Below are 12,544 nucleotides of genomic sequence, written 5' to 3'. Positions count from 1 at the left end.
AGCGGAGTTACGGGGGTTTGGCGCACGCTCCCAGCGCTTTCTCTCTTTTCTCGTGCCGGCGAGCGCACTGGAAGCTAGACAGGGAGGGATGGCATGGGGGAAAGAAGTTACGCCAGCGCGCGTCATGAAACGCGATCGCTCTCCCGCTGTGATTCGCTTGCGCGAGTGCGGCTACCGTGTACTGAGGAGTGCGGCGCCGGCAAATGGCGGCACCCCGCGGCAAGAAGCGCATCTGATCCGAACGCCGCTCTTGATTTACGTCGGCTATCGGCCAATAAGCATGCTATGTCTCTTGCGACGTACAGCGGACAGACGCCCCGCCCACCGACGAGAGTGAGAACCGGCCTCTGTTTGAAAAGAGGGTGCCTGGGGAAACGGCAACTTCGCGCTCCGCTTGTGGCCATTACGCGGCGCGCACGACTGTAATATTTGGCAGAGCAGTTCATAGCCGTGTCAGCTTTCCGCAGGATGTGTTTTTTCAATAAGCCCAAGGGGTGCTTCATGACCCCTTTAAGATGGGGCGAAATCCCGCGCCGCAAGCTGCATCCATCCATTCAAAGCGTCGCGGAACGCGAAGACAAGACGTGAAGACAAGACGCGAAGACAAGACGTGCGTCTTGTCTTCCCTCTAGCCTGGCCGTTGATTCTCACAAGTCGAGCGGCGAACGCTGTCGACTGGCACGCGAGAGGGAGGAGCGTTGGAGAGGAGAGAGAGGGGGAGGGGACGCGCATGCACTGGCGCTCATCGCGGCGTTGAATCATTTCCAGCTAAAGAGAACTATGTGTGGAGAAGGGGGAAGGGGGAGAAGGGTAGTGGAGAGGAGGTGTGTGGAGAGGGTATGCGCATGCGCAGTAAGGGTGGTCCGGGCGCACACCACCGGATCGAACTCCACCATAAGATGCTTCGCATCTAAAAAACACCACTCCTGCACGGAACGCGCAGCACAGTCAGTGCGAAAGCTGGAAGAGCGGCCTTTCTAATTGCCCTTCTAAACTCTGTTACAGCAATCAATACAAGCACACATGCAAGGTATCCACTACGCCATAAAGCAAAATTTTGCACCAAGGAATATACCTCTACTCCATAACGGTTTCCTCTCCGTAGACTAAGAACAAAACCCAAGCTCCCTAAACCACAAATAGATGCTCGCGCTTCGTGCTCCTCTGCTAGCAGATGCTCGCTCACTTCAGACGCTGAGGAAGGGCATTCGGAGAGGAGACAGATGAGCGGACGAACGCGCTTGCTGCAGGCTCGTGCACAACTGCAACGCCACAAATAAATTTCCACCTCTGGATGATTTAGGGGTCCTTTAACAATTGCAGGCAAACGGTAGATCTTTCTTTGTAATCAAGCATACGGCATAGAAGTCAGTATTCGTTGCAAGAAAAAAAACACAAACGAAGCATCAGAACGGCATGCTGCATTACAAGGCACTTGTGAACCATGCGAACACCCTTGCACGCGTTGCCGCTAATGATTAGGTTGCAGCTGCTTTGCACTTCACACGAGGGCTTCAAATGACGTCGAATGACCATTCGTTCTCCCCGCCTGTGTTTCTTACTTTCATTATTAAATGCCAGGCCTGTCTAGCAGCTCATTCAGTTCATTGTAATACTGTCATAGGTAGACCAGGGAAACTAAAGACACCAGAAGGACAGTGTATATACAATGCTGTATGAAAGGAACAAATTCGTCTAGCTTAAAATGGTCGAGAAACCAATCATGGTCTAGCATAGCGACCACAAATCGACTATCAATACCATTGCTCTAAAGAAATAAACATACCCTACCCCCTCATCAAGTGTGGTGTGTGATACAGCTTCGCTAGACATTCACGTTCGCAGGGCTGGATGGCGGACACTTTCTTTTGTGAAGTAGGTAGATGCAGATGTAGATATAGATCCTATACTGCTGGCTCACACCCACAGGTAACCAAAAGTAAAATACAGCAGGATTCTTTTCTATATTTTCAATTTCTTATATGATGATAATAAATCCCACCTTTTTTCCTTTTTGTAATTTTTATTCTCGCAAAATTAACTTCTAAAAACCTTTTTGCTATATAAAATAAGAAATTATTCTCATTTCTCGTTTTTGAACATTTTGTGTAAGCTACCGGATTCTTGTGCAGTCCACGTGAGTGGGTGTGAGCCAGCAGTACAGGATCTACGTTTACATCTACATCTACCCACTCAGGGGGATCGGCCAAGAATCGGGTAGCTTAGAAAAAATATTTAGAAACTAGAACTAAGATTAATTTGTCATTTTGTACAACAAAAATGATTTTTACAAGTTAATTATGCGCGAATAATAATTAAAAAGCAAAAAAGAAAACATGTGGGTGGAATTAATTCTCATCTCAATAGGGAAGCGCCCGCTATGCCATTATTGGTTTTTTGGCGGAACAACGAGGTACCCGCTACACAGATGTAAGGCATTATGTGCACATTGTTTTTTATTAATATATAGTGTTCCGGAGATGTTGAGCTGCAAGTGGTTGATGACGACGAAGACTTGCGGCTGAGCATTTTGCAGTGTGCGGGAAGCTTTAAAGGGACCGACAACCAACTTTTGTGGTACCCGTTTTCTTGAGTGCAATGGGAAGCTTACCGGTCAGAGCTTCTAATCACGGAGTGGTAACGCGGAGAACGCCGTAAAACATTTGTAATCAGAGTTTTTCGATCTGCAGCGATTATGCAGTCTTAATATCACATGCTGCAAACAGTGAGAGGTGAGCGCGATAGCGATTATACGCCAGCAGTGGTGACAAGTTATGCCCTAAGTATGAAAAGGCAATGTTACGTTTGCAAAGCCTGCGGTGCCGCGACTACTGCTTTCTAGCCTATTAAATGATTTTACAATAGTTATATCGTTTTTCTGGGGCTTCTTATAGAAGTACTTTGGCCATACACAGGTCGCTTTTCACATTTTAGTCAAGCCAAGCCAAGCTTTCGAAAACGAAACAAGTGGTAGGATACACCAGCAGTGCTGTTCATGAAGTGGTAGCAATCCTCCACAGAACAGTAAGTCGATGGCATTTTGCGAGCAGCAGCGCAAACTCGCGTGCTACTCTTCAAAAGTCCGATACGACGAGAGCAAAAGAGAATCGAGCTGCGCGGAAAACACCGCCGGACGCCGCGCACATGCGCCGCAGCCTCCGTTTCACTGGAAGCCACGAAAGCAGCGCCGCATCTCATGCTTTACTTCTTTTACCTTAGAAACAAACGGGAATTGACAACATACATATTCAAATTTCCAGCCCTCGTTGTGGTGCATGTAAAAGCATTAGACTACGTACAACAAATTGCTTAAGACTGCATACGTCTGGTTCATGGCGCTCGCGCTAGGCTGCGCGACATACCGGTTTTTGTTACTTTTAAACGCGATTTAAAAATATAAATCCTACTCAGATCGCGAAAAGTATTCTGGAATCTGTTACTATAATTCACGGCCTTTTCATTTACACCAGGATCTAATCACCCGTTCTGGCCAGTTGTCGGTCGCTTTAAGCCACACACTCGTTGAGCAATTCGCTTTGTGTGACGCCTAGTTGTTATTTTACTCTTACGGCAAGCTGTATATTTGACACGTTAACGCGATTCCTTGTCCGATGTGGCCCATGTATGGGGCCTTTTTGCAAAGGAATTTGAAGCACCAGCGTGGATTTGTGGTACAATACTCTACTTGCACGCGGAGCGCCCGGCTTCAATTCCTATTTGATCCCTGGGTTTATTTCTCATTTTATTTTAGGGGCGAAGCTCCTTATGCCGTGGGTCTGTCCATCCTCCGTTTGTAGCGTTATAGTAGCCACCTCTAGCTCGTGAGAAGCGCGCGTTCTTGTATGCAGTAGAAGAAGAAGACGACGTTGACAAGTGACACTCTCTTGCGTGTTCGCCTGTGTGGCATTCTTTCTTCTTTACTGCGCGCGATCTGGTATTCAGTAGAAGAAGCAAACGACGTTGACGAGTGACTCTCGTGTGTGTTCTTTTTTTTTTACTACGTCTCGTGTTTTGAACGACACCCGAAGACAACATTTCAGAAGAAACGCGCCATGAGGCTCCCTCTTGGCACGCTTTCTCTTTAGCTCGGAGTCGCCAGATGGAAGACAAGGCTGCGGAACGGAGGGCAGGGAAGGCGGCGGCAGCGCGCGCTCGCAGACAGAATCCTGAGGTGATAGCCCGCGAGGCCGAAGCTGCACGTCGACGCCGCGAAGCAGATTCCGCCTTTCGAGCCCACGAAGCCGAAGCTGCTCGACAAGCTGCACGGCTGCGGCGAGAAGACCCCGCCGTTCGAGCCCTCGAGGCAGAAGCTGCTCCACAAGCTGCAGGGCTGCGGCGAGAAGACCCCGCCGTTAGAGCCCGCGAGGCCGAGGCTGCGCGGCTGCGGCGCGAATCGGATTTTCAAAATGTGAAGGACCGTGAAGCGGCGAGAAAGCGGGCGTACCGGCAGGCAGAGTCCGAGGCTGTGCGAGCACGTGAAGTGGCTGCAAAAAGCATCAGCCGGGCTCTGCCCGAAGGCGCCGACGCGCGCTTCCAGCAGGACTTCCTTGATAACAATTTCGGCCATAGTTGCGGTGTGTGAAACAGATTGTGGTTCTCAAACAATCTAGTCACAATATCTTCCATCAAGAAGGACCACGCTTGCGCCAATGTCATCGCCGTGCTGCAGCGCGAGTTCGATTCGCCCCACTCATCATCATTCACCACGTGGATATGCTGTGATTATTTTTTCATGTCTATCGGTTACGCCACCGTCAGCGACGGCGACGCCGCTCAACGCAGGAGCAGGCACTTAAGAGCTGCGTTTTAAAAGTGAAAGTGAAGTTGCTTGTGAACTCTTGACTACCATGTTGAAGGCCCGGGTTCAAATATGATATGATGGTGGATAGTTTTTCTTACTTTGCGTGATAGTGGTTACGGACACCAGCTGCGCAGGCCGCGTAGGCGAACCACGGGTTTGTTGTTCTGATCGTATAACAGCAGTCGCTTTAAAAGACCCTATACAGACGTCATGTCCGGGCAAGGAAGGATGTTAACATAAATTCCGTGGTAGAAGTGTAACAACCAGATCCAGGCGTCCCACAATGTGAGTTGCGTAACAAAGGGGTTGTTAAATGCGTCCAGTGCATTACAAAGGGCTTTGTTTGTTTGTAGCCTACCAATTCTGGCACATACCCACTTTGGGGGATTGGCCAAGAAGAATTATATTGAAGGGCTCAGCCATAGTTATTCATCTTCATCAGATGCAGCACCAACAAAGTAATGTGTTAGAGATGTGTAACGGGTACCTTGCTTCTGCGCAGAACGACGTCATGTCGCGAAAGGAATCACGTTAACATATATAACAAAGCGTGGTAGAAGAGTGAAATCACAAACAGGCTTCACACAGAGTGAATTTCGTAATGAGTCGGTAGTTTAATGCGTCCAGCTCATTACAAAAGGATCAGCCATAATTCATCATCGTCAACAGCCACAACACCAACAAAAGGACCCAATACAGGCGTCATGACGGGCAAGCAATCACGTTAACATAAGTAATATAGCGTTGTAGAAGAGTAAAATAACAAACAGGCGTCACACATTTTAAATTGCGTAACGAGTGGCTTGTATGACGTGTCCAACCCATTACAAAGGGCCCTGTCATAATTCTTCATCGTCATCCCACACAGCATGAACAAAGTGCACAAAATGCCGTACACATGCGTAACGGGCAGCTTGCATCTCCGCAGAATGACGAAATGGCATAGTGGGTGTTTCACTACTTCACAAAAATTATGATTTATGGCACGATGGGCACCATGCAAATGAACCTGTATTAGTGGCCCCAAAAGAGTTTAAAAAATTCACAGCATATCCACGGGGTGAATAATGATGAGTGGGGCGAAGCTCCGCGGGGAATCATCGATAAACCGTGAAACTCTTCCGTGAAATTCGCCCAGTACATCATATAAAGAGTGTGTAACACCGCGTATATATTAAACATCAAACCCTTATTGTACTGTTGGCGTACGTGGTCCCTTCATAATCACCGCTTTATGATCGGTCAGATGCAGGGAAAGTGTCCACTCCCGAGAGAAAGAGAAAGCGCGCCAAGAGCGACCGCGTTCCCCGCTCGTCCTGTGAGAATTAACGGCAAGGCTAGAGGGAAGACACGACGCCCGTAGCGTTCCTCTTCGCGTTCATCGACGCGAGCTCGGTAGCCTGTCCAACGAAAACCAACGGAACGCGATCGTGCAAGTGCTCCGGCTTCGCGAAGAATAGGCGGCGTTTACTGCACATAAAGCGTCCCAAAACCAAACATCTTGCTCAAGGTGTGCTTTGCGCTTTTCGTAGAAATTTTTCTTTATTATGTAGATTAAGACAAGAAGTTGAAAACCGTCTAGAGTATATCGCCCGCAAAGTATGTCTTTTAGTGTGATTAAATCAAGCAACACTACGATGTCTTGTAAATTATGATATCTAGTGAATTGCTCATCTAGTGAGCAATTCATTAAACTAGAGCTGGCTACATACATACTACTACTACTACTACAGAGGACGGAACGACCCACACCCTAAGGAGCTTCGTCCCTAAAATGGCTCTCGAAAGGCCGTTGAAAGGCCGTCGCTGCACACTCACAGCGAAAGCTGTGAGTGTACAGCGTATTCTGGGCAGGCCTGGCGTTTTTTCCTGTGGTATATAGAAGTCGCGCACATCTTCGTGTGAAATTATTCGCATTCATGTAAAGATCTATTGTGGCTATACTTACGATGTTGGAGGCCTAAACGTCGTTTTGTCTGCATTTTTTATGCCTTAACGCGCTCTTTAATGGCTAAAATTCTGCCCTCCAGCAATAACACTGAAGGTTGCTTCTAAAGGTTGTCATAAGAAATATGCACATATGTCTGGTAAAAACACGTTATCGATATCATGAAAGTAGGTACTCCATAAGAGTTGCAATTGAATTTATTATGATAATTTTTACAATAAATGCCTACTCATATTGTTTGGTACGCGTGCGCGAAGCTGTTCAAACGAGCAGAGTGTGTTTATACCTACTGTATTCACAATTTTGAAGCTTGTATTGTTTTGATCTCTCGCGTTTTGAAAAATGCTCATATATTATTTTGCAGAATGATTTGTCTTCAGGGTTTCTCAGGAAGAAATCCTCATTCACCCATAGTTCCCAGCCTTCTCTGTGACCTGTGAAAAGGTAGTTATGATATATCTGTTTTGCTAATAAATATGAGCAGCGTCGAAGAAATATGAGCAGGACCTAGACAATTTTCTTGAAACAACATTTTTCATGCGACGAAATGTCTCTTTTGCGTTTGTGAAAAGTGTTTTATTTCTTTCTTCGATTTCTTTTGTTTTTTTCACTGTTATCACCACTTTGTTATATTGTGATCAACAATTTGCATCGTTGTAATTACTACCGGTTTATCATTTGATTACCATTTCGTTTTGTGTATAATTTATTTTGTAGAATTGTATAGGTTTGCTGTTTTGCTTTCTGTACTGCACCTGTTGCGAACCCCGGGGGCCAGAGGCCACCGTCAGGCGACTAAAGACTTTAGCATCTGTCTCCTCAGGAAATATCTGAAATAAAGCTTAATTGAATTGAATTATAGATAAGTTTCTTTCTAGAACAAACAATACGTTTTCTAATGTCTCAACGTGTTTCTCAGCGCACTGAGGGCCACTAGTAACTCTGTGCAGTGTCGTCTAGTGTATTCCAAGCCTTAGTAATACTGGACCCACATTACATGCAAGTGATGGTTGATGGCTTGGTCGTCGGACTCGGTATAACACGAATGTGAGCCATGTCTTTACAGAACAAGTTAATTGTTTATTGTACATTGGTGTATATGACCTTATACGCGCCTATTGGGGAAGGGGATGTACCCGCGTTGACGCCTAGTGGCAGGTCTCCATCCATAAAACTAACGTTCAGGATCTTCTCTTAACTCTCGTGGTAGCTGAAGTAGTTAACATACACCCGGATACCCTATAGGGTGAATCCCGTGCAAAGATGGCATCAACAAGCAGGCATTGAACATTGGTACTAAATATGCACTCATTGAAAGCGTCGCCATCTGTCGGCATAAACGCCAAGTAATGCGCTCCTCATTAATAGGGTAAATTGCGTATGTGCTAATGTGTATAACACGCACCGTTTCAGGAACGAGAGAGGCAAAGCTGGCAGCTTGAGCCGTGAACGTGAGAAGACGTTCAAGCTCACGCCTCAACCTACCCGTTGGCGTCTCTCGCGGCATAAAAACACTCAAGGCGTCACATTCGCTCGTCGACGTCCGCCTTTCTGTTCCGCTTGTTGTGATAGCAATTGTATGGACGCTGTCAGCAGCTTTTAATCGTCTCCGTCATGATCCAAATACCGTCTCCGTGACCCGGCGTTTGTACCTGCGACCCCTCGTTCCACCGCCCGCCACGTCAGAGAATGCTGCCACGCGCCTTACGTCCTTGTCTATTGAAACGGCAAACTGTTTATATACACCATTTACCGCTGGCGCTACAGGGAGCTCGGAGGTGCTTGAGCATGTTTACTATCACCCACGAGATGGTGCGAAGGGCATGCATTAAATGTCATCGCCCAACTCGTCTTTTGCCAAGTGGGGACGCGCGTCCGACGTTTACTTTGCCCTACACGACGTATCTCTTGGGCGAAAGGTTGGTACGTTTGTGTTGAAAATATAGGATGACGGAACGAAACAGGTACACAGAAAGATGCATACAGGTTCACAGCTATACCTCGAATGAACATTTTACTCCCGACACATGACATATAAAGGAGAACAACAGAAGAGAAAACATCTGAACTTATTGTAGCGTCATCATTCTGTTCAGTTACACATTCCAGGCTCCCTGTCGCGCATGAAGGTAATCATGCAAGAAGCTGATCTCTTTTTTGTCTGCTCTACTAAGGGTACACATACGCACCTGCCTGACTCCCTATGCATATGCATAGTCTCGCAAATATCTCGCCGGATCTGCTCACGAGCCCATCCAAACACCCGTGCTGCTTTAAACGCTGGGGCGCAACCACACCACTTATAATGGTCGGCAAGTGGACCCTAATGGCAAGCAATGATTCCGCTGCTCGATGCTCCCTTAGCTGGTCATGTCCAGCGTAAAATTTACAACAGGACAGGGTGATGCTGTAAACAGCGCCTTCAACACAGGGAACGAACCTGGTAGCGCCTTTCTTTGAGCTCACCTGCCTTATCTTTTTCATTACCAGCTGGGCACAGCCGCCTCAACTTGCCTGGCGCTGTGCAGAGCCTATCAACACGTTCACCTGGAAGATGCAGCAAAGGCCTGCGTCGTTCGGAAAGGACCACAGTCTTGCTGGAGACATGGGTCGAACTACCAAACGAATGCGTGGCCATTTTCGCGGAGGAAATGACCCGACTGTTTCGCCCCGCTGACCCTGCCATGCCCTAGGACGAGAACGTCCGCTTCCTCATGCGAAGAGCCCTTCTCTCGGCTGATCCGCAACCTACCCTCGACAGTCCAAGACTTTGCCTTAAAAGCGACGGCGATTGAGAAGAGGCTGGAAATGCGCACCCGATAGTACAATCGCCCATCTGTCGCCCATAGACAGCCCATCTAATTCCGCCCTCGGGACCCAGGACTTGCGCGGAAAAAAGTGGCGGTTTTGGAAACCATCTGAGCCGTCACACGACGGCTCAGATGGTTTCCAAAACCGCCACTTTTTTCCATAACCGCCACTCTGCTGCCACTGCGGAGAAGCCGACCACACGAGCCGCCGATGCCAGTACCGTGAAACGGGACTGCGTGGGGTTGCTGTCAACGCACCACAGCCAGAACGAGGTGAACGGCGACGTGACATCGCCGACTATCTTGCAGGTGTACAGTGGACACCGCGTCGACCATCTCGATATCACTACATGCCACCGCAGCGCCGCCAGTCCATTGGCCCGATTCGGGGCCCTTCCGCGAGCCTACATCCAGAAAACTAAGCGCAGCAACCGATGGACGTGTGTTTGCTCTATAAGTGAAATAGCGAAGATCATCCGTCACCGACGAAGACGCCACGACGAAATCTGCAGAACACGCCGCAAGCCGTGTAGAGCCGTAACCTCTAAACTTCGCGGCCGGAAGAAGGCCTAACGACGCCACGTGGATGCAGCGGTAAAACCGACGTAGCCGTGAACCGACGCCGAGACCCAACCGCAACGCTCGGCGACAATCTACCGACCTCGCCGTTCTCATCGAATGACACATCACCACTATCGTCGATATTGGAGCCGACTATTCCGTCATCAGTGGGTGCGAAGTTGAAGATAGTTAGGACTGCTGTGGAAGGCCCCGAAATCTGGACCGCTGGAGGCCATCTAATAATGCCGTCTGGAGTCTGCACAGCAAGTCGCCTTCAAAAGTTGCACTTATCCTTCGAGCTTCGTATTTTTGCAGCATTGCTCCAGGGATGCCATACTTGGCATGGACTTCTTAAACCATCGTGGTGGAGTCATCTACTTGAGAACTAAGTCGATAACTCTATCATCGGACAAAGCGACATCGCCGGATACGAACCCATGTCAACTTGCCCTGAACGGGCTCGAGGATCAAGTCACTATACCGCTCAGATCCAACGTCATATGCCCGTCGGCACAAAAAAAAAACTGAAGACATCGAATGTGTCATAAGGAACCGCCTGTGCAGACTGAAGTCTGGCATACGGGGTTGCTGCCGATAGCAGCACTGTTGCAGGTGAGATGTGTCCGATTGTGTCGGCATAGCTGGCGTGCTGGAAGCCGCTCACCGGAGGTGGTGTCACCGACGACTGGATGGTGCGTCTCAAAGCGTCGGCGGAACTGACATGTCGATGTTCACTTGAAGGTGTGAACGCCTGAATTGGTGCAGGAACCTGAACAGGTGCTTCGCGACGATGCGCGCCGAGCGCATGCTGCACTTCGTCACGTATGATGCTGGCGATGCAGTTAGTGGTACGCTGCTGCTGCGCCTGGTGCAACTGTTGCAGTTCGTTGCGGACAACCGAACGTATAAGCTTTCGAAGCGTTTCCATGTCAGTCGGGAATGATCCTAGGCCGGTAGTATGGGTAACATTCACTTGCCGATCATACTGGTTCCCTGCTGCAGCGCCTTCTCGATGGCGACGGCTTCAGTGAGGAACTCCGCAACCGTCTTAGACGGACTACGAATGAGTCCACCAAAGAGCTGCTCTTTCACACCTCGCATCAAGTGTCGCAGCTTCTTGTCTTCCGGCTTGTTTGGATTATCTCGGTTGAACAGATGGACCATATCCTCCACGTACATAGCGACACCTTCATTAGGCATCTGAATGCGGGACTGGAGGGCCCATTCAGCTCGCTCTCGACGATCAGGGCTGGAGTACGTCTCGAGGAGCCTGCGACAGAACTCGCGCCATGATGTTAGGAGGCCCTTGCGGTTCTGGAACTATGTACGAGCACCATCCAGACTGAAGTAGACATTCCTGAGTTTCGCGTCTTCGTCCCACCCATTGAAATCCGCTACGTGCTCGAACTCAGCCAGCCAGTCTTCCACGTCTTCAAAAAGACCACCAGGGAAGGGACTCGGCACGCGCGGTTTTTGCAGTGTGTAGTAAGCGGGTGCACCTGCAGCTGCAGCAGCAGGTATGGCAGCAGGGGTGAGCGCAGTAGTATCCTCCATACCTGTCGACGTTGAAGTTGTACAGCGGGGCACAATCTCGGGGCCCAGTCCCCGAATTATCCGACTAGCACGGTGTACTGGCGTAAGTTCCGGTTTCTGGCTCGCGTTCCTGCTACGGGAATGGGTCTGTTGCATAGGTGAGATTAACCCGCACCTCCACCAATAAAATGTCACGTTTAATACTAAGGCGACGTGCACAAGGTAGCGATACAAGGCCCCAAGTCCCGAACGGAGTCGGCACAGCACAGCCAAAACAAAGGCACTGGCGCGAGTGCTAGTGCGCCTTCGTCTGCCTCTTTCTCGCTGGCATATTAAGCGCGTGGCAATATTTTGCACTGACACCGGCAGCCGTCCTCGCTGCCATCTGCGCGATGCCAGCAGACTAGACGCTGAGCAGCGCCGTGGCTGCCGCTTGCAGCGCACATAGCTCCCCCATAGAGTTAAGGCGAAGCTTCATGAGGAATAAAAGTATTGGACTCTGCTAAAACCAAGTCTTCCCGCTCACCAACAGCGGGAGCTCTAATGCTTTCTGCAGCAATACAAGGACTGTTTCTCGTTGTCATCACGGGTCCGACAAACATCCCTTGCTAAGCACCGTATCATAACGAAAGATAATGCCCGACCACTCCATAAGGGTCCCTACCCGGATTCGACGCAAGAACGGGAGGCCGTTACGAAAGAAGTCAAGGAAATGCTACACGACGACATCGTCCGGCCGTCCAAGCGTCCGTGGGCGTCGCCCGTAGTGTTAGTGAGGAAGAATGATCGGAGACTACGTTTCTGCGTCGATTAGCGTCGCCTGAAGAAAATCGCGAAGGCCTCATACCCTCCTCTGCGGATAGACGACACTATGGGTCGACTCCACAACGC

At 49.2% G+C, this 12,544-nt stretch overlaps 1 protein-coding gene across 15 annotated transcripts in view; it reads right to left on the bottom strand.

The window, feature by feature from the left end:
• LOC119402282 (uncharacterized) overlaps positions 1–12,544 on the bottom strand; it is a 330,925-nt gene that overhangs the window by 256,822 nt on the left and 61,559 nt on the right. The window contains exon 6 of one of the 15 annotated variants that reach the window (XM_037669411.1): positions 6,929–7,183. The exons of the other annotated variants lie outside the window; for them this stretch is intronic. Coding sequence (XP_037525339.1) covers positions 7,011–7,183 — 173 coding nt within the window. The 3' untranslated portion in view covers positions 6,929–7,010. Of the gene's footprint in view, positions 1–6,928; positions 7,184–12,544 lie in introns of those variants that run through there. 15 annotated transcript variants of the gene reach the window in all.

Source organism: Rhipicephalus sanguineus, chromosome 8 (genome assembly GCF_013339695.2).
Source record: "Rhipicephalus sanguineus isolate Rsan-2018 chromosome 8, BIME_Rsan_1.4, whole genome shotgun sequence".
Classification (NCBI taxonomy): Eukaryota; Metazoa; Arthropoda; class Arachnida; order Ixodida; family Ixodidae; genus Rhipicephalus; species Rhipicephalus sanguineus.
The sequence above is the reverse complement of the archived record's forward strand: the minus strand, read 5'-3'. Positions and strand labels throughout refer to the sequence as shown.